General features: G+C 43.7%; 3 protein-coding genes across 3 annotated transcripts; 1 reads left to right on the top strand and 2 right to left on the bottom strand.

Annotated features, from left to right (window-relative positions):
• Positions 1 to 1,123: 1,123 nt before the first annotated feature.
• On the top strand, positions 1,124 to 8,734 carry oxtra (oxytocin receptor a; the record flags this gene model as incomplete). Its single annotated transcript, XM_084543844.1, has 2 exons — positions 1,124 to 2,276; positions 8,481 to 8,734. The coding sequence occupies exons 1-2, from the start codon at positions 1,349 to 1,351 to the stop codon at positions 8,732 to 8,734; spliced, it is 1,182 nt and encodes a 393-aa protein (XP_084399970.1). The 5' UTR covers positions 1,124 to 1,348.
• A 2,204-nt stretch (positions 8,735 to 10,938) lies between these two features.
• On the bottom strand, positions 10,939 to 13,674 carry cav3 (caveolin 3; the record flags this gene model as incomplete). The annotated part of the gene is made up of 2 exons (XM_084543602.1): positions 10,939 to 12,241; positions 13,558 to 13,674. 2 exons carry the CDS (start codon positions 13,672 to 13,674, stop codon positions 11,900 to 11,902), a joined length of 459 nt encoding a protein of 152 aa, XP_084399728.1. The 3' UTR covers positions 10,939 to 11,899.
• Positions 13,675 to 16,741: 3,067 nt separating this feature from the next.
• LOC311486273 (caveolin-2-like) lies at positions 16,742 to 18,434 on the bottom strand (the record flags this gene model as incomplete). The annotated part of the gene is made up of 3 exons (XM_084542067.1): positions 16,742 to 16,901; positions 17,122 to 17,309; positions 18,279 to 18,434. 3 exons carry the CDS (start codon positions 18,432 to 18,434, stop codon positions 16,742 to 16,744), a joined length of 504 nt encoding a protein of 167 aa, XP_084398193.1.
• Positions 18,435 to 22,757: the final 4,323 nt, after the last annotated feature.

Here is a 22,757-nt window from a genome sequence, read left to right as displayed (position 1 = left end):
TCGTGCCATCTTGGAGAGTCTACTTGAATCCTCACAACTCCGTCGGCGAGACATTTCCAAAGCGTGAAGACTCAACGCCTTCTGAAGTGGATGGTGAAAGGGCACAGGGGAAAATCAGGGGTGTTTTCTAGGAACGTGTGTTCTTTCTTTGGTCTTCTTGCTCAGATACTTTTTTGTGTCTAAATCTGTTAGCAGTGAGAGCAGGGCCTATTTAAGGCTTGGAGTATAAAATCAACCATTCAGTTAAGGAGAAATTTTGCACCGCCCCTTACAAATTCATTTTGAAAATTGGCTTTTCCTGTAGTGTAATTGATTTAACTCGAATCTCTCTCTCTCTGGGCCTGTGTTTATTGGATAAATTGTTTATTTTATAGCTATCTCCACCTTCAGGGACATCTCCAGCATAAAGAATAAATAATATATATAATATAATATTGTAATCTCTACCCAAACTTTCCCATTGTAATCATGTATTTTCCATAGGCTTCAGTGCAGGAGTGCACGGCCACAGTTGTTTTTTTGTTTTTTTTTTTGTTTCACTTTGAACAGCTTTGCAATTGTGCACTCAGTTAAATCTGACAGCAGAGATCCTCTCCGATAAGGTTGGCTGGTTATAAAACGAGAATCGTGATTCTGAGCAGATCTGAGGCTTCGTGGGAGGAAAGCTGCTCCGAGGTGCGAAGAAGAGCAGCCGTGTTTTGGATGAATGATGCACGGCCATCTAGTGGTGGGAATGAACAGGACCATTTACTGGTGAGACCGAAGCTGGGACCTCACAATAGGAGCGTATGCGCTGTGGTGCTGGCCAGTCTGATTCTCACCAGCGACGATGACGGAGCTTTCCATTTGTGCAGCTTTTTTTCTCTCACACACTTGTATTTTAATTTACAGAGTTTAATTTTGATTTCGAAAGCAAATTGTATATATTTTTCCTCTGATTTCTTTCAGATACTGTGTTTTTTTGTTTGGGAGAATCACCTTAGACCAGTGACATGAACTATTCACGTATTTTTATTTTTTTGGTTTTGTAGGTGCACACTGCAGCTTTCTGCGGGTTGAGGTTTGCTCTTCTTTGGACATTTGGAGAAATGTTTGATGTTATTCGTGCGTCACGCATCTTCTGTATATTTTAAATATGGGCGACTGAGTTTCAAGAAAAAAAAGTGAAGCCCTTCTTCTAACCAGTAAGAAAAAAAAAATGTTTTGAATCCGATGACATCTCCTCCTTCGTCTTGTCACCTGTGAGGACGCAGGGACGACTTTGGCACTTAAGACCCTTCAGGTGATTGTTCCAACCATTGCATGACTGCACAGCCCTGACGCAACTGCAGAGGAAAAGACTGCGGCAATGGAGATTATATCAAACGAAAGTGACATTTGGCAATTTAACGAATCCTGGAGGAACTCAAGTCTCATCAACGGGACCGGTGGTTTGAACCAGACGAACCCTCTGAAGCGGAACGAAGAGGTGGCCAAGGTGGAAGTGACTGTGCTCGCCCTGGTGCTGTTTCTGGCACTGGCGGGGAACCTGTGCGTCCTGCTGGCCATCCACACCACCAAACACAGCCAGTCTCGCATGTATTACTTCATGAAGCACTTGAGCATCGCCGATCTCGTTGTGGCGATCTTTCAAGTTCTCCCTCAACTTATCTGGGACATCACATTTCGGTTCTATGGACCGGACATTTTGTGCAGGTTAGTGAAATACCTGCAGGTCGTTGGGATGTTCGCCTCCACTTACATGTTAGTTTTGATGTCCGTGGACAGATGTTTAGCAATTTGCCAGCCTCTCCGTTCTTTGCACAGGAGAAAAGACCGTTTCTATGTCTTATTTTCCTGGATCCTGAGCCTGGTCTTCAGTATCCCACAGATGTTCATCTTTTCCTTGAGGGAGGTTGGCTCGGCCGGATCAGGAGTGTACGACTGCTGGGGCGACTTCGTGAAACCTTGGGGAGCCAAAGCATACATCACATGGATCAGTCTTACTATATATATCATTCCGGTGGCTATACTGAGCATTTGCTATGGGTTGATAAGCTTCAAAATATGGCAAAACTTTAAACTGAAAACCAGGCGGGAGCAGTGTATAAGCCTGACGCCCAAAGCCTCCAAATGCAACACACTGGCCCGAGTGAGCAGCGTCAAGCTCATTTCCAAGGCGAAGATAACCACCGTGAAAATGACTTTTGTCATCGTCCTGGCTTATATCGTCTGCTGGACCCCCTTCTTCTCCGTTCAGATGTGGTCTGCGTGGGATCCAGCAGCACCTCGTGAGGGTAAGCTCAGTTTTAAAGTTTAATGTAACGCATGTACAGAGTGCGCACCAGTGCGCAAAGGCTGGTGTGTTCCACACCTCATTGCGCATGTGAAACACTCTGAAACACCTATACACTACCCAGCATACTTTTGCGCATTTTTCAGACACCGTTTGAAAGTGGGAATTGAGGAGATTTTAATTGCTCACGCTTCTCGTTACTCTCATTTTTCTGGTGCGAGTTGTATAGTTGACTCTACTAGAATCGGGCTGTGCTGTTTTGTCTCCACTGGTAAATAGGCCAGGGTGCGGTGCGGATGAGACTTTACCGATCACAGTGCAGGAGGTTTGACCGGAGGACAAAACGAAAACAATTCCCGAAACACCGTTGAGCCATTTGATTAAACGCAAACGTCCGAAATCCACGTGGCACATCGTGTGTTTGAGTCAGGAAGCAATTTGAACAGAATAATATCTCCGCACAAATTTGAAATGCAGTGCGTAATTTCAGCGCGAAAATCTGAAGCAGAAAACATCCTTTCCAAACTGCCTGGTCCTAGTCTGGTTTACTGTTTTCACCCGTGTTTAATTACTACATTACAATTCACACGGCGTGGTGTTAGAGGAATGAGTGATTGGGTCTTCAAAGTCTGAAACCTGCATACATAATTCCCCAAGTTTCTCCTGACCCTCCTTGCGCCGCAGGGACAGACTGACGGCTAATCATTAATCAAATCAGTGTGCGCCACCGCGCGCCAAGCAGCTTTTATTTGTGCCTGTGGGGCACGTTGACATTTAGTCGCGACAGGCCACTAAGCAGCCATTTACTGTATGGGGTCTTACATGTGCATCGATTTGCTGGCCCATGGCCACACCCACATAACAACAGGGACATTGATTTGTTCCACAGTGTATTTGCTCAGTGGAAAGGCTGCCTGCGTGCTGATTCCATTCTTTCGTGACATTTAATAATTCTACAAATGTGTTGAAAGTGAACACGCGTTTAATTGTGGAGGGGCTTTAATTTTCCTGTTTGTTCTTTAATTGGAAAAGTAGAAAAAGTAAATAAAATTGCAGAAGTTCATTTATATAAAATGTTTTTGCATGTCTATATGGATGAAAAGAAAATGTAGAGGAAAAAACAACAACAAAAGAGACCAAAAAAATAAATGCACAAATGCTAAAATAACACAATAATGTCAGGAAGTCCCTTGATGCACAGAGTAAACATTCTTTCTTGTTCCAGGACTTTTCTTTTGCTTCAGTGGGTTTGTGTATGTTCCAGCTGGCTGGTTGTGCGATGCTGTCTTCCTCTTCAAGCCGCATTGTACAGGCAAACTATTTACACCTTGGTGTTAGAAGAGGGGGCATAATGCTCGAGGCTTCGTCGAGATAGCTTGTAATTGCCTCTGAGGCCACACCGCATCGTTATATTCAGAGGTACAGTCGCCGGAAAAGGAGCAGCAAGAAGACGTGTGAATGGAAAAGCAAGCAAGTAAATCATTTTCTGTTGCAGAGGCTGCGTCACTGCAGGGAGGAGACTGAGGTCTGCACTCAGAACTGGCCTCGACACGTGCCAGTGTTTGTGTACAAAAGGCAGGCTGGAGTGTCACCTGTGTGTGTGTCTGTGTGTGCAGATTAAGTACCCACAAGAGAGTCTTTCTCAGAAAACTGAGCCCGGACGTCTTACAAGAAGACTCGTACAAATGGAGGAAGATGTGATTTAAACTGTAGATGGCCATTTTGAAAGCTTGCTTTGTGTTTTACAACCGCACTATTAAAACTTTGAATTCGTTGCTCGTGACAGGTGGCCAGGAAGACGTATGGCAAATATTTAGAAGCCAAAAATCTCTAGAGACACTCAGACACTGGATGCATAATTCAAAACCGTTGGGTGGATGAGCAAATGAAATATCTGAATGGTATGTATGAATCCATAGCTTAGCATGGCGACTATAAATGGAGGAGAAACAGCTTGGCTGACTTTATCCCAAGATATTCTACTTTGCTATTTTTTTTTTTGTTTTTGACTGCGGTCAGTAACTTCCTGGAGTTCCCTTTTGTTATCCAGCCAAAAAACAGTCTGGCACCCCTGTGAAACAACAAATTTTTGCACTTCCATTTTTGCACAAAGCCTGAGCAGTCAGCGCCGACTACCTCTGGACGGAGCCAGGGTAGCTGTTTCCCACAGTTCCTAGCAATGACGCTTAGCCAAACTAACCGGATGCTGGCCTTAGAGCACAGACTGGGATATCAGCTTCTTCATCTAACTTGTGTGAAAAATGCACAACTAAAGCTTTTTAACCACAATCAACCCTAACTACTGAGCTCTTTATTCTGCTGGTGTAATGTGGGAGCTTTTCATAGACAGAAACTTTACCATTTTTAGCGCCCGATTAGGCTTAACAAAGCCATTTCTGGAAATGTCAGAAGACTATAAAATTACCCATTCCTCAGTCTGAGGCTTGTTAGAAGGACATCAGTGGCGTCTGTGATATCACATTGAGCAGCCAGACAGATTTCATTATGTGGAGGACAAAAACAACTGAAGGTTAAACCTTGACCGAGACGTTCACACAACACCCAAAAAAAAAAAAAAAAAAAAAAAAAAAATGCGAACACAAACATGTCCCTCCCTCTGGCTCTGACTCACACTTCTCAATTCTCACTGAGCGCTTCACGGACACATAATCCCAGTGTTCGACCTCCTCACAGCGCTGCATGCTTAAAACGCTCAGCTCCTCACGTCAAGCGAGGAAAGAAACAAACCGTTTTAGCTGCGTCATGTAAAAGTCAAAGTGAGTTTACCGCTAATGTTTGCTTATCTCTAGGGAACAAGAATCCACAGTTAGTGGTAATGAATTGTTGAAGAGTCTTTTGGGCTGGCCGGTGTCAGCTCTGACAGATGTACCACCCAGGGGATGATTATTCCGTCTTTTCATTTGTTGAGTGATTTATCATTCTCCAGTGAAAGACACTGAGAGCTAATTCAGTAAAGACTTTTTTTGGGATAGTTTCCCCTATTATTCAAAGTAAGATTTGCTCTCTGGCACCTAGCCGACTGGTGGTTAGCACTGGTGCCTCACAGCAGCAAGAAGGTTCTGGGTTCGAACTGAATGAATGAAGATTTGCTCTCTGTACTCGTGCAATAAATGTTGGATAGCTACCAGCAGGTCCGTACAATGTATGACACAGTAAGAGAAGATTGACTGAAAGGTTCACGCGCTGTTAAACTCGTGCTTGAGACTCATAAATCCGACCCCTAATGGCTGATGATCAATTATTATTTATCATGTGTATGACTTTCATTTGCTTCCAGAGATCATTTACACTGAATAATTTTTCTTGCGGCTCAGGGAATGTCATTAGAGACAACATGGGACCAGCAGCGGTGCAGGCAGGCTGAGGGAAAGATTAGCAATCACTAGGCGGAGGTTAAATACAGGATAGGAACCAATTACAGAAATCTGAAACTCATTTGCTAAATGTCAGCTGGACGAGAGTGTAAATGTCACCCAACATGCTACTGCCGGTTAGTGATGTATCGCAGCAACGTTGTGCGAACAACATACAGCCTTGGATGTACGTTTGTAGGGACCAACCTTGCTTTAGACAATCAGCGCTTGCTTGCTTGTTTGACAAGGAAACCATTTCCAACCATTTCCATCCATTCTTGCCTGTATTCAGGAACCGTCTCCCTTACCGGGGATCTCTGAAGCGCACTGGAATGAACTTTATTGACAGTTTGAAGTTGAATGCTTTAATCATTTTAATACCGGCTGTGATGTAAATGAGAGCGGGTGATTGCAATTTGTAATCAAAAGTGTCTTCAAGAGGGGTCAACCAGATTCCCTGCTCAGAGGAGATAAACTGTGGCACCGTGGTGCTTTGAGCTGAACGCCTACATCGGCATAATCATGCACGATGGGGATCAGTTCACTAAGTTCTTGGATCAACGGATCAAGGAAAAAAAAATCAAAGAAAACCTTTATTTTGTTATCTTTGATCAAATGAAAATAAGACCTCAATCCTTTGCTCATTTTCACTCTTTCTCCTGCTAAGGGCATTTGTTCTTTGTTAAAAAAAAAAGCAGCAACAAAAACACAAGTGGGCGTTTCACCACCATTAGATTTCAGCCAACCACATCTGTTGGACCACATCCACTGGCTGCGGAGTGCCAGTCTTGAATTGGAAAAGCCCACTCGTGCTCTGAATTACTTCTGTAGTTGTTTTTTTGCCCCACTCTGTGGTAGGAGTTGGATCAATAGCATTTAATAGTACGGCGTGTTGCGAGGAAGGTCATAATGTAGCCGTGATAAAAAAAAATGCAGTACATCTCCGAATCCTTTTCCGTGTACAGCAGCTAAAGGTCTGATAACTTTAGACAATGAAATTCACCATCAAATTGTTGATGTGCAGCCTCCTCTCTTCCCACAGGTGAAGTAGTTAATTGACTGCTGTCTAGAGGATTTAGGCCGTTCCTCTGCTATCATTAGCGGATGTCTTTTTATATGCATTGCAGTAGTATTTTTGTTGTATTTCAGGACTGACTTACATATTCTTTATGTCACGGCAGAATGTGCTTCATCTTTAGTGAAGTATTTCCACACACTTGATGAACCGCTGCTGGTTTGCTGCAATGACCCACTGGGCTCCTCACCAGTGTTCTCCGAGGCATCCGTGTTGTTATTGTCATGCGATCGCCAACTTGTCGACTTCCTGCTTAAAGTGTCATGGCACAGCAGTAAAGTCGACTAGTCGGTACAATCCCTACTGAGTGCATCAAACATGCACAGGCCGAAGCTGTTGCAACCATCATCTTTCTCAACCTTAACCTTTAAAACTTAAGTGGGAATTACCGTTTTTTACAACCTGGACCTTATTTCTGGCATAAAATACGATCGTTTACTCACCTATATAACTTTGGTGTCATTTTGAGTTGTTTGGACAATGTTTAGATTCGTGTATATCCACATAGTGGGAGTGACTGGGGCACCGAAACGCAGCCTCTAAATAACACATTATCTGCCACGAAAATAGTTCATTTCACCAATATTCTGTTATGATACGCTAGTGCTTTTCTCCGTTGAGTCCAGAGTTATCTGTTATCTATTCGCGGACATGCAGCAGTTTGTTGTTCTTTGGCCAGCTGTTCCCCTCTCTGCCTCCGCATCCTCCTTTCAACGAGCTCCTCATCCGTATACTCTGGCTCAAAACAGTAAGGACGTCCATCATAAGCAAAGTCGTCATCCACAACCTCAGAATCAGAAAAATATTCAGCCATGTTGCAAAAAACTAGCAGTAGCAAATTACAGGTAAACAAGCGCCCAGAGATGACATCATCCAGGTCAGAAGTCAGAAGGTCAATCTACAGACCCTGGGTGATGATAACAGGTAACTCCGGACTCAATGGGGAATAGCACTAGCGTATCATAACAAAATATGGTGAGATGAATGAGTTTCGCGGCAGATAATGTGTTATTTAGAGGCTGCGTTTTGGTGCCTCAGTCACTCCCACTATATGGATATACGCGGATATCGAAATATTGTCCAAACAACTCCAAATGACACCAAAGTTATATGGGTGAGTAAACGGTCGTATTTTATGCCAGAAACAAGGTCCAGGTTGTAAAAAACAGTAATTTCCCTTTAATTATTATCTGCTGCTAGTTGATAAATCAGGTTGAATGGTAATAAGTTACACAGGTTTGAATCTAGAATTTTGTAACTTGTGATGTCAACCCTTTATCGGGCGAGAAACCATATTTGGGAACTTCTTTGAATTTGGTTGGAAAATGAAAAATTCTGAAAAATGGCACAAAAGTAAAAAAGTCGATAAAAAAAACTCTAGAGGTGACATTTTGCATTTCCAAGTATTTCAATGACTTCCCTATAAAGGGTTAAAACGTACTGATATACCTTCTTCAAGGCTGATAAGCACAAGTGTATAAATGATGGCCGTGTTCCAGCTTTAGTGCATCATGCTGCTTCTGTGTCACACAATGGAGCCAAAATTAATTGTGCCTGTGTCGTCCCCGTCATGAAAGAAATGATCTGTTGAGATACATTTTTAAATCATCACAAAACATATATCACAAAAAAGGCACCTTCTGCCAACACCTTTATTTGTTGGAATAAAAACAGCCGGCGCTCTGACCGGACTTATAAATCTGTTCCTTTCCCTATCGCACCGAAGTAACTTCTCTCTCTCCTTCTCCGCCCGCAGCTATGCCCTTCATCATCTCCATGCTGCTGGCCAGCCTCAACAGCTGCTGTAACCCCTGGATCTACATGTGCTTCGCCGGGCATCTGTTCCAGGACCTTAGGCAGAACTTTCTGTGCTGCTCCACCCGCTACCTCAAGTCGTCCCAGTGCCGCTGTGAGCGTGACTTTGACTCCAGCCACAAGAGCAACTCCTCGACCTTTGCCATTAAGAGCACCAGCAGCCAAAGGAGCATCACACAGACTTCCAGCACATAAGCACCACCCGCCCTCTGTTTCCCATTCGGCCCTTTCACTACATGCCCTAGCCCAGAAAACACCCAGCAGTCCCACTTCTTCAAATACCTCTCACCCAGAGGCTTTGCCGTCCAAGCCCGGAGGAGGGGAAAACAACAAAGATCCTAACTGGTTCTTCAGTGTAAAAAAGGAAACGGCGTTGTGAAAGTATTACCGAGAGGAACCACGCTGTTCATTAGAAATGATGGGATAATCATGGACCAGAACGAGTGATCAGCTGAATCATTTTTACATGCTTATTTTTACACTCTCCTTGTTTTCGGTGTAGAGTACATACCCGTGTGTTTTCAGAGCTGCAAAGCAAAAAAAAAAAAAAATAGATGAAAAGAGAGTATTTGAAAAATTTGCTAAGCACTATCATCTGTGGCCGACCCCACTGTTGACTCTCGCCAGCAGAGCTTATGGATCCCATTTGTCCGTGATACGATGGAGCTGTTGTAAATATTCTGTGCTGCGTTTCTCGTTTTGTTCCGTTTTGCCATGGATTGCTTACATGTAAACTGTTACTTGAGAACGTTACGTGACGTGAAACGCCTTATAGCGGCCGCTGGTTTAGATTAGAACCCAAAAATAAAGAGCGAAAGCAAAACAAAGTGCATCGACGGCTTTCTGATTTACTCCCTTTGCCTCTTGAACAGACTGAGGAAACCCTGCGCCCTGATGAAATGCCGGCGAGCAAATTTTTGGCAGCAAGTTCGAACTTGTGCAACCGGCCCCCAAATGCACTATTTGGATGAGATCCGGAGGCGACGGCACTGAGCTAAAGTGGCTCGTGTTTCTGGAGGTGCCGTGGGTCAGCAGTTTCTGCTCACTCTTTATTGCTTTTCAGCGATTCCTGCTCACTCAAGGTGGGCACCTCCAGACGTGACAATGAGGGCAAAGCGTGCATTCTCATGAAGTCACTGCAACATTCTTCATTGCAAAATTATGCCAGAGGTAGTTTAGTCGTTAATTTTGTGAAGCATCGTGAGTCTGTTGTATTGATTACTGTGCATTTAAATATCATTGCCAATAATGAGGAGTGACTTGAACAAAAGCAAAATCTGTGTAATAAAACCACCTCCGAGGCGATGGGTTTAGAAAAACAATTACAGCTTATGATCTGTTCATTTACCTGCTCAGTTAGTTCAGCTCTGTCATTCAGTTTGTCCCGACACATTGCCTCTCTACCACCTCACACTACGATATAATCTACCACGGTTCAGCAACATCACAAAATACAGTGTGGAATATTTAACATGTGATCATTCCAAGCTTCAGTCAGGTTAGTCACCGCCGCGATATTCAGCTGCGTTGTGTGAGGTTTTTAATTATATTACAATGTAAATTAATGTTAATGTTAATTATACATTTAGAGTAATGTTTGACTTGAACAACTACATCCTTTTGTATAACTTACATTTGGGCGGGGGGTTATTTTCCCTTATTGGTACTGTGATGCTTCTGACAATCTGTGCCAGTTTACTATCAAGGGAAATTCTGTAAAATACAAATACTTTAACGCACTGATGCATCCATAAAGAAGTGATAATAATAATAAATATATATAAGTGTATGTGCACTGTACGTCTGTTTTCTTAATCACTATTCATTTTTCACTCTCACGCTCTCGGCTTATCTAAATACCATTATCAGTTAATTGAAAGGTTGAGGACAAAATGCTATGTAGATTTTTAATCAGATTTAAAGCATCAACCTGGAACCTTGCAGGAATTGTCAGTGTCAACGTTTTTTCCCACTGAGTTGATATTTTTTTATCTTATTTTGAGAAATTACCACGTATTTCATGTCTAAAAACAGAATCTGTGCAGTCTGTGATGATAATTTAACTTCAAATGAAAAGATTCAGAGGCCGCCACTGTGGACATTTTGGCGACATGAAAGCGTTCGGAGCTCCCGCCGTTATTTATTAACGAAATCTGACCACGCCGCGCGGGAAATGAATCACCGTTCTTTGTGAAGGACGTGAAATTAATTGGCCACAAACAGAGGTCACAAACAGAGGAAGGGTGCGGCCGCCACCTGACTAATCAAAAAAAATGGATCTCGGACACAAAAGAGCAAAAAGCGCACGGAAGACAGACACACAACAGCAGCCTCTAGAGGGTCACAGTTCACAGGTCGTGTTTGCTAACCCAAAAATGACACTGAAGCAGATGCTCGGTGTAAATGTATTTCCGAGGCCTCACAAGAATGAGTTGAAACAATCAAGCACCAGTCGTGCAGTGTACACGTCAAAAAATGGCATTGTCCTCAGTCTTAAAGTGTCTTTGTCTCACCCCACACATAACTTGCCTTTCTTACAATGCAGTCACCCAGAAGCAGCAAAGACATTCTAATCCATCCAAGTAAACTTAACTTTTCTCCTTCGGTAATTATGTCCATACCTTTTTACACACTCTTGACTGAAATATGCAAACAAGCGTGTTTATTATTCCACCCCTCACACGTTCATAAAAGGAAACACATTAGCTGCATGACTGCTTCCAAACTCTCCTTTGTAAGTTTGTTAGTTTGTGCAGAGTTATCACAAATTAAAGGGCAAATGTATCACAATGCATTTAGTTTTCTTTCATCCTGTTAGCTATTTTTTTTTACAAGAAGATTCATTTTAATAATAATAATAATAATATAAATGCAACCAATATGAAGTAGAACATTACAACACAAAGAAACATAATGATTTTAATTTTAAGAATGACCAAATGTAATGCATACAGGCATCAACGTCCAGCAATTTGGTGAACAAGTAGCCGTCGTCTGTGCTTTTTAGCGATGAGACAATCAAATGAGGGCAGCCCGATCCTCTTCTTGGCAGGCGGGCCTCTTCTCCGTCAGTGAGGAGCCCTGAGCCTTCCAGGAGAGCCAGAGGTGTCAGAGAGCCATGCTGCCTGCTGCAGCTGTCGCAGAGCTTCTGGTGGCAAAAGGCACACCGGGCACGTCAGGATTCAGATCTCTGAGCTTGAAGTTGGGAGGGTGGTGGTGGTGAGAGGGGAGGATCAGCATTTTATGACAGGCAGACGAGGAGTATGAGGGAGTAAGCAAAATGCCAGGACTGAACTTTCTGTGTATAAAAAGATACCACACTTCATCCGATCACACTATAAACACATTCTGTGCGAGTCCTTAAACCTCTTTGCGTAGCGCCACACGCACACTGCTGAAGATCTTGCCCAGGGCTTCGAAGAACGGATCGCAGAAGGTCTGGATGCAGAGGGAGTAGATGCGGCTGATGCACTGCGACTCAATCAGGCAGCTCTTGATGCAGGGAACCACGGCCCAGATGTGGCAGAAGGAGATGCAGGCGAACAGGAAGCCCCAGAGCAGAGCGACGGGGATGCCGAAGACAGCGGACAAGACGCGGTAGCACCAGTATTTGGACACGGTGAAGGTGGTGTAGCTGAGCTTCCACACCCCATCCAGGCTGTGTGTGCCATCAGGCTCCGCGATGACATCCTCAAACTCCACCTAAGGGGACATTTTAAAAGGACATTCGTTTATACCAACCCACGAGGACGCTGCTTTTATCCAACTCCTTCCAACAAACCTCTGCGTGCTCCAACTCTATCTCAACGTTAAGTGTAAAGTTTAGTTTTTGAAAGCTGTTAGAGAGTGTTAGGGTCACATCTATTTATGCAGAAATGCGATTTATCTGTTGCACTTCATGTCCCGTCATTTGCGGAGTGGCTTTTAATGCTGCATCAGAGTCATTTTAAAAGCTATCTTCCAGCACCGTTTTTTTTTTACCAGCTGAGGTTATAGCCTCATGTAAAATTCATGAGAGAGACTTTACAGCGGCTCAGTTTCTTTTAAGTCTGCGGTATGTGGCACCTGGTCTTTTGGAATGGCTGGCTGACGCATTCTCAGCGGAGACCCAGTTAGGAGGCGTTAATTAACTCGTCGGTAATCACGGCAGGCAGACGCACTGCACGTCTAAAAACCTATTCTTTGCTTCCAGACCACTGGGCGGGATCAGAATGGGAAGTAACGAATCCATTTCCCATTGAGATATGAGATCGTCTTCTGAATGAGTGGCTGCACATTAACTTTTTTCGTTTTTCTGCACAGTCTTTCCCCTTTTCATCACTCACGGAGATTTGCTGGAATCAAACTATGTAATAAAAAAATAAATAAAATAAATCACTATTCTTTGGGAAAACATCCGTGAAGTGATTTCTTGGAGGATAAGATCCCCAGTCCGCTGTTTTAAGAAGATATTAATGATCCACTCCCTTTTAAGGCAAACAATTTGAAATGTTTGCAGAAAATGATTGCGTGGATTGGTATTATGTAGATGCTAATTCATCACCGACATTAACTCCACATTAACTTAATTTATCGGTGCGTTGTTTGCTGACATGAGCAGGCCTGCAAGTCCTTCCAAATGGAGCCACGCACACACGCATCAAACATGTGCTCAACACTTGCCTTCTGTATTAACCACAATCCCCTTTTAGTCCAGTAATGTAAAGGTATGTACGGTCCTTACACGGAAGGGTTTGTGGTGATAACATGGCAACAATCACAGGATAAACAGTAACCTAAATAAAACATGGAGGCCCTGTGTATCAATTTCAAACTCCTCTGCCCCACTCCCAAAATAAACTTTGTGTTCCGCACAAGCAACAGGAATAGCTCTTGGTCTATTTAGGGATTTTTCACACAGTACAATAACCAGTTCTCCTTCCTTTATTCCTGTGCGATTCCTTTGCCTTGCCACACATGCACAAAGCCAGGGGATACATTCTTAAACCTCTCCATGAGAGTCTCAGTGCTGCACAAACCTTCACCACGTCCTCATTGATCTGCTTGGGGTCTCTGTTGATTAGATCGATCTCTTTGGTGTGGCTGTCCTTCACAATCTTCTCCTCGTTGGCGTTGTACTGGTACTGGTCCGCCATGGTTCGAGCTGCAGGTCCTGGACGGGCCGGAGACAGTGACGATAAACCTTCCCAGATCAAACTGAACGCAGCCGCCTCAGCTCACTTCAGACCCCTGTAACCACGAATGTGACGCTCCCGCTGACATGCCAGGGGACAGCTGCTGCAGGCGTCCTGGTAAAAATGGAGGCCTTACCCCCACGACCCCCCCCCCCACCCAACCACCACCACCGCCACCACTACCCACCCACCGTGCACACACATAGGCACCCACGCGTAGAGGGAAAGTGTACACATGCACACAGTGTAATGCACACACACAGAAAAGGAATGCCTTAAAGGAGAACCCAGCGTTGTGTCACATTTCACATGGAGTTGTTGGGCTAACTGGGCTGGGTTTGCACACTGGCACTAACTTCCACCACACAGTGCGGCAGGGAGCACAAACACACCCTCATTCTCTGGAAAACCTAATTTGGGAAGAAATGTTTTATGTGTTTTACAGGTAAACTGAGACAAACCTAATTAATATTCATTCGATCTTATTCCCATTAGTATACTGTGAACTTTACCGTATTTACAATTTAGTAGCATATCACTTTCACTCTGCAGCATTTTCCAATGGCTTGGTTTTTATTTAATAACATATTTCTTGTAAAACTGAGTCTCTGTCTTTGAGTTTTGCCAGTGTTGCGTGCTACAGTGAATCTGTTCGCAGCTGCAAATGCTTCATTGCAAATGTAACACTTCAGCTGAGGACACAGAGCACAATTGTATCCCGCCGCCGAAACTCTGAGATAGTATACTATCTATTGTGTCTATCATATTCTATTCAATATGTTATAATGCCAGTGTAACAATGGCATGCCTATGGTGCACAATAGGAAGAGTAAGCACAAAGCGGCTCCTCCGCCTCTTCAGACGTATCTGATTTCAGCCTGTGAATATATAAAATCCAATAGTCCCCCAAAATAAAACTCAGACCTCCTTAAGCTACACAGTTGCTGCTATCAGTCATAGCCTTCTATATCAGCATATTGCATAAACAAACTCGTATAGTGGTGCTCCCCCCCCCCCCAAAAAAAAGGGAGAAGAGGAGGGGCGCAGAGATAGCGACGGGAAACGTAGCATAGGCTTGCAGTACCTCCCCTAGCTCTCTGTTGCTATTTATCAGTTGGGTGTAAGAGGAATACAGGAAGCGTGACTTCAGATCACAGATTGGCATTCCTTGTCCCGGTTCCCCCGGCGGTAGACACAGATGAGGAGGGAGAGGTGGAATGAGATCAGACTGCATGCTATTGGGTGCCAAGCCAATTAGAGGAGTATTCTTGGCGTGGCGGTGGAGAGAGAAGAGGCCAGTGCTGCATGGAGGCAGACGGACAGAAATAGTCCTGCAGAGAGTCATGGTGGACATACTTGTGTTTCTATGGGAGTCAGTGCTGTTAGCTGAGACCGCGCTGGCTCTTGTCTGCCATTTAATGTTGACAGACATGCAGGGCTCTCAGGTCTATATTTAGACTCATATAGAGTTTAATGGGTAGAGTAGGTATCACTCACTCAGGTTATTTTACAAATATTGGTGGAACTTGTTTTGCAGAGAGCAACTGCTGGGTGCGTTATTATACATCCATGCTAACACAGCAATAAATTCTTGTTCAAATGTTACATTTATATATAATTTAACCGTGAAAGTCCTCGCAAGCAACGATTTTCCCAAAAAATAGTTCTACAATTTATCAGGTTTCATCGATCAGTTGAAGCTGAAGAGGCAGAAGCAGGGATTCTCCAAAGATGGTGGATTTGACACTTCTTGTACTGCGACCGGGGCGCCACAGTGGTGTGGTGGTCAGCATCGGCCGACTGGGGCCTTTCTGTGTGGAGTTTGCATGTTCTCCCTGTGTCTGCATGGGTTCTCTCCAGGTACTCCGGTTTCCTCCCACCACCCAAAGACATGCTGGTTAGGTTCATTGGTGTTTCTAAATTGGCCGTAGATGTGAGTGTGAATGGTTGTCTGTCTCTCTGTGTTAGCCCTGTGATAGACTGGCGGCCTGTCCAGGGTGTACCCCGCCTCTCGGCCAATGAAAGCTGGGATAGGCTCCAGCCCCCCCGCGGCCCTTCACAGGAACAAGCGGTTAAAGAAAATGAATGAATGAACGAATGTAATGCAACCCAGAAGTGTCTTTTGTCACGTCCGCCCTCACTCACAGGATCTTTCCAGTTCCACTCCCCGTAAATGCAGGTGGCTTTTTGTTAAAAATGTTCCAAGCTCAAGTTGATCAGACTGTGATTATGTCATCAGCGGTTATTGTCTCAGCTGGCGGTCGAGTGCAGCTGTTTCCACTTGCTCATCTGAAGTGTAAAGAAAGCCCGGCTCGTGCCAATGAGGGACATTTCGGCGACGTTCGGGGCCGCCTGTTGCGATGACCTCAGTAACATAGTGCCTCTGTGCGCAGGGCATCATCTTTCTGTGCTTTGTCGCACTTGACGTTTTAGTTTGTCGTTTGAGTCAAGAGGATTTTAACCGCGTCACAGCTCACTCCCCACTGCTGATAGTTTCGGTCGATTAGGCTCAACCTGGCTTTTGCTTCCTGGATTTTTCTTTTATTGTTTCTCCCATCATCCCCTTTGCTCCTTTCCAAGAACATAGCGGAGGCAATTATACAACAGTTCACAGGTTAAGAATGGTGAAAATTCATGCCAGGTCCTTTTAAGGCGAGGACTGTATTTCAGTTGAACGTGGCCAAATTTGAAGTCTTTCGTTTACAGAATCATTCTCAAGACAAACATCTGTTGAAGATCTTTTATTCAATCACTTTATATTATTGTTATTTCACAACCAACACTATTATAGCAACAACTAAGTCATTTTTCCACCTGCCAATCCAGAAGACTGTTCATTGGCTCGTTTAGCAATTTTTCATTTAGTCATTTCATTTCAGTTTTCATTATATATTTACTAAAACCTCTTCACAAAATACAAAACAATAGCCTCAGTTAATATGCTCTTGTTAATTATTAGTATGCAATCTGTTCCTGCATGCTTTCTCTGTCTATTTTAACGTTTAACATTTACGCACAGCAAGTCTTTCTATCTGATTTCATCATCTGCCAGGTGGATGGTGATTTGACCACAGCACTTTCCAATACTGGTGAAGAAGGGACTGATAACAATGTTCAGTATGCTGGCCCACACAGTCTGGACCCAGTGCATATTGATGAGGAGGAGCTGCACACAGGGCATGATCAGCCTCGAGAGACACAGAGGAGAGGACAACACATGAGTGCATGCAATAATTAGGAAATTAAAATCCTCCAGAAAAAGAATTCCCACTGGGAAAAAAAAAAAGGAACTGCAATGGAAAAAATTGCGGCAACCATTTCTACAAAATAATCCTTGTTTACCACAAAAATGTTAAGCAATTTATCCCTGTCTGTAAGTCTAGCCCATCTTCAGTGTAACAGTCCTACCAGATGTGAAGACAGCTGAGGATGGCGAAGAGGAGCCCCGCTGCTAGCGAGACCGGCACCGCCAGCAGGAGGGAGATGAAGCGGTAGCACCACAGTCTGGATACCTCAAACAGGGCGTGACTCCATAACCACACTTTATCAAAGCTACGCACAGAGGGAGGTTCAGCAATCACATCCTCAAACATGACCTTAGGAACACACACAGGGACACTGTAAGCGATTTCTAACACACACCGATCACACATAACATTATGATCACCTTTTGAATATATTGTGACTCATCAGAGAATGGACATGGGCCTTCTGGTGGTGTCCTGTGGTGTCATGTAACATAATGTTGTTAGTGGGGGGCCTTTGGGTCCTATGGGTTGAGGGGAGGGGCCTCTGTGGATCATCCTACAGATATTTGAGCGGTTTGAGATCTAGTGAATTTGGAGGACAGGTCAACACCTTGTGCTATTCTTTATGTTTTGTTAAGTTGTTCCTAAATTGTTTTTGTGTGTGTCCCTGTGTCAGGCTGCATCCTGCTGGGGGTGGCTGCTGCCATCAAGGAGTGTCATTGCTATGGGGTGGGGGTGTCTGGTCTGGTCTAGGTGGGTGCTAGATGTCAAAGTAACATCCACATGAATGAATGCCAGGTCCAAACGTTTCCCAGCAGAACACTGAATTGTCACAAAATGATCAGTGTTGTTCACTTCTCCTCCTGTCAGTGGTCATAAAATACGAAATACAACAAAATCTTATCATGCAAAACCAGAAAAAAAAAAAAAAGATAATTTGATGTTCTATTGGGCTTTATAGAAGACAAAACACTGTGTGTGTCATTATGTCCACTTGAGGTCAGTATTGTGCAACGCATTTATATTTATCAGGCAGCTCCACATTAGTCTAGTGTTAACTGACAATAAAAAAACACAACGTAAATTACATATTAATTCAAACTTTCTCACAGATAAGTAGCTCATTGTCATGAATTCTCGTGTAAAAAGCTGAAACCATCCTCCTCTCCTCATTTCAGCTTTACATGGACGTGATTTATTAGAGACATAGCACATGTTAAGTTCTCTCAGAGCATTATTGTGTGCTGTGCTGTGTGCTCTCTGGTCGGGTTTATATGTGTCGTACGTTGAATCCTTGTGACGGTGCACATTAGTTACCTTAAGGCTGCTGTTAACTCTTTTGGGATCCCTGTCGTAAATCAGAGGCCTGGTGTCAAAGCGGGGTGAGTCCAGATCTTCAGGGTGCGCATCCACCTTTATTTCCATCAGGTCCTCTGCCGCTGCTCTCGGCTCTTTTAATCTTTGGTCCTCCATTTCCACTGAGCTGAACCGTGTCCCTGCTCGGTATCATCGGAAACATGGAGGATGAGCGGGTTGGAACTGTGGCTGGAGGACGGCCGGCTTGCCGCTGACACCCAGGTGGAACATAGTATACTGCTGACTGCCTTGACCCTTGTTGAGGAATGCCTTCACCAGCTTGTACGGGGCTGCCTTTGGCAACGTTATCCATGTGACACACTACACAGAAAGTCTCATTTATACATGCATGAGAAATGCCCATCACTAATGGAATAAAATCAGAAATAACTTCCTTTTTAAATATTGTAAGAGTGCCGACGAACAGAGGGAGGACTCTCTCATCATTATGCAGTCCTTTTATCATAAGGACATAGACAGTGTTTGGCGGTGTCGGCCCATTAAATATGGACTGTTCAACAGCTTCTTGCTAAGAGCTGCCCTGCTAATCATCCATGTGAGCTGGAACTTGGCTCCTCTACTCACATTCTCTGGATCGACAGCAGAAGGTAATTGCTCTAGTCGTTATTGTGTTTGACACTTACAGTGCGGTGATGCCTCACAGCAAGAAGGTTTTAGGTTCAAATCCAGGCCAACTGCAGCTTTTCTGTGTGGAGTTTGCATGTTCTCCCTGTGTCCTCATAGGTTCTCTCCAGGTACTCCAGCTTCCTCCCACAGTCCAAAGACATGCCCGTTAGGTTAATGGGTGATTCTAAATTGGCCGTAGGTGTGAGTGTGAATGGTTGTCTGTCTCTTTGTGTTAGCCCTGCGACTGTACCCCGCCTCTCCCCTGGTGACAGCTGGGATAAGCTCCAGTCCCCCTGTGACCCTTCACAGGACAAGCAGTTACAGAAGATGAATGATGACAGCAGTGTACGTCTGGTACATACATATTGTATGTATGTACCAGACGTACAAATGTTACGACATCAATGTGCTTCACATTCTTTTGCACTGGGAGTGGTTCTTCACAAAAGAAAAGTCACACATACACGTATCATCACACAAACAGCGCACCCTTCACCTGCACCTGCTTTAAATACTTTCTTAACAAGTCAACTACTGAACACCTTCATGAGTGGGCAGTACAATACCTGGCCTTTGATTATAGCATGCATTCACTGTGACATTGTTTTCATAAGCTTCTGCAATGTCACCAGATTTATTTCCATCCAGTGTTGCATTCGTTTTTCACCACAATCCTGTATTGATGATGGGAGAGTCTGACCACTGCGCAAAGCCTTCTCCAGCACATCCCAAAGATTCTCAATGGGGTTAAGGTCTGGACTCTGTGGTGGCCAATCCATGTGTGAAAATGATGTCTCATGCTCCCTGAACCACTCTTTCACAATCTGAGCCCCATGATTCCTGACATTGTCATCTTGGAATATGCCCGTGAACATCAGGGAAGAAAAAAATCCATTGATGGAATAACCTGGTCATTCATTATATTCAGGTAGTCAGCTGACCTCATTCTTTGGACACATAATGTTGCTGAACCTAGACCTGAACAACTACAGCAACCCCAGATCATAGCACTGCCCCCACAGGCTTGTACAGTAGACACTAGGCATGATGGGTGCATCACTTCATCTTCCTCTCTTCTTACCCTGATGCCCCCATCACTCTGGAACAGGGTAAATCTGGTCCCATCGGACCACATGACCTTCTTCCATTGCTCCAGAGTCCAATCTTTATGCTCCGTAGCAAATTGATTTGAACTGAAACCTTTCTTTCCGGTTAGCCTCACTGATTAGTGGTTTTCTTAAGGCTACACAGCTGTTCAGTCCCAATCCCTTGAGTTCTCTTCACATTGTACGTGTGGAAATGTTCTTACTTTCACTATTAAACATAGCCCTGAGTTCTACTGTTGTTTTACTGAGTTTTTTCCAACCACATTTCTTCCTCAAAGACGATGGTTCCCCACTATCCTTCCAGTTTCTAATAATGCTTTGGACAGTTCTTAACCCAGTTTTAGTAGTTTCTTCAATCTCCTTAGATGTTTTCTCTGCTTGATGCATGCCAGTGATTTGATCCTTCACAAACAGACTAACATTGTTTCCACACGGGATGCATCTTTAGACGTGATTGTTTAAGAAATGAGAAGCTACTCATTGCATCAGTTGGGGTTAAATAACTTGTTGCCAGCCGAAAGATAATCGCCCATGCAGTAATTATCCAATAGGAGGCTCGTCCCTATTTGCTCAGTTAAATCCAGGTGGCGACTTTTTTTTTTTTTGGCCAGGCAGTGTATCATACATCTCTCTACTAGATTGTCCTTGAAAACATGCATTTGTCATACACATATTATGTATATTTACACCAATCAAGACAAGACCATCTCTATCTTATGAGTCTTCTCCTTATGTTGTGTCCATTTTAGAAAGAACATGACCAGACACGGAGCAGACAACACGTATCTGACGGCTGGTTAAGAATTCCTAGAAGCCCTCCTGTTAGAAGACGTCCAGAACGAAAAGATTAGGGAGGGGGATTCACTGGTATATAGCACACTCTGTTGGCCACGTTTTGTTTTTGTTTTATATCCTTACATCTTAAATCTGTGGTAAAAAAAATTGGATGCATTTTCCACACATGCTTCAAAGAGGTTATGTTCCCGTATACTTGAGATGCAGCAGCGCACCAGTGGCGGTGGCAGGGCCGGATTAGTTGGTGATTAATGGCGTGTGTGGGAACCATGGTAATGAAGGGCCCCTGTAAGATTTAGTGTTGTGTCCAAGGTCAGTAGGTTCCCTTATTAGCAGGTGCTAATTTGGTCACATCTGGCACATCTGTTGGTTTGTACAATTATCATTTTAATCAGAAATTATGTCACAGGTTTAACTGAAATACAAATGTCACGGTAAATAAACCTTTGAAATAAAATTTAGACCACAGGCGCAAATGCCCCTTTTAGTATGCTTTATACAGATTGTGACTCTGCATCAAGCACTTCTACCCCAACTAATTTGTCTACAGGAAACAGAAAAGTCCAATAAAATAAATAAACAAGCATATTAATACATGAAACCTCATGTTTTGTCTCGACTCTACAGGACGTGGGTCCAGATGAAGTGGACAGCTGTCATATTATCAATAAGCTTATCAGTCAGATTGTTCCCTCCTGTTACCTCGCCCGTGAAGAAAATCTCCTTATGTCTTTAAGATGTTTAATCCTCTTGTCTCATTCCTGATTATCCTTTCAACACAAAGACATTTACTCACTTCACGGCTGGATTTTTATTTTCTTGCCAGCTGCCAGAGACATCAAAGCAGGCGTAAGTCTGCGTTGTCTTTCATCAGCTTATCCCAAATCAGGGCTGTGGCATTTTTTGTGTCAATGTGAGTTTTACTTTCCTTCGCAGCAGTTCGGCCCAAAGAGATAAGGATACCAGCAAGACAACATAGAGGAGCAATAGCCGGTTCTGCTGCCTTCCTCCACCTATGCTATGTACAAACCGGTATCGAGCCTTAAACGTGCTCCAGCAGCGTACAAAATATTTAATTGCACTGCCTCAAAAACAGGTTTGAGAGGAGACGTTGGAGTACGGTCACACCTGTTTGTCAAGCTGTTTCTGAAACAAGAAGAAAAAATACATTAATAAGTTGTCACCGTGAAAAATAACTTCTGAACTTGAGCTGTAAAGTAAGTAAGACACATTGTGACAAATAATATGACGTTGGCTGAAACTGTTTTCCATTTTGTATTCCTTTTGCAGTCACGAGATCCCGTAGATGTTTTACTCTAGATGAGGTTTTATGGCTTGTTTTTATAGAGCACCTTTCTACTTATTGGTACTCAAAGCACTTTACAGTCACAGACACGTCTACCTGTTCGGACAGTTCAGCATGTGGCAGATTCGGGGATCAAACTGCTAACCCTCTGGTTCGTGGACAACCTGTCCAACCGACTGAGCCACAGCCGCCCCTTTTATCATTTCAAGGACACTAAAATTGCAAACTTGAAATTAAATAAATGTGTCAACTTTGTCCCCTCCTGTTTGATGCGTGAGTTGCTGTCACATACCAAATTCTGATGAAAGATGAAAGTAAAATTTGCCTTGCAGGAGTAGATCATTATTTATTAGCTGTGGAGCCCATGTTGAAAACCATCCGCAAGTCTTTTGTGTGCGTGCGCAGCATCAATATCCACTATCCTGCCAAGAAAGCTAATGCACTCCTCACCCGAGAATTAAACACACAATTGCAGTCATGTAAGTGGGTAAGCGACAGTCACGCAGGAAAACAATGTTTGCTGTTATTTGCTGTAACCATACCATTCTGAGTTTTCTTCTGTTTGTGAAAGACTAATACAAACAGTGGGAGCCATAAAATAGCACT

Source organism: Chelon labrosus (genome assembly GCF_963514085.1).
Source record: "Chelon labrosus genome assembly, chromosome: 4".
In the NCBI taxonomy this organism is placed as follows: domain Eukaryota; kingdom Metazoa; phylum Chordata; class Actinopteri; order Mugiliformes; family Mugilidae; genus Chelon; species Chelon labrosus.
Note: the sequence above shows the minus strand (reverse complement) of the source record. Positions and strands in the feature narration are given on the sequence as shown.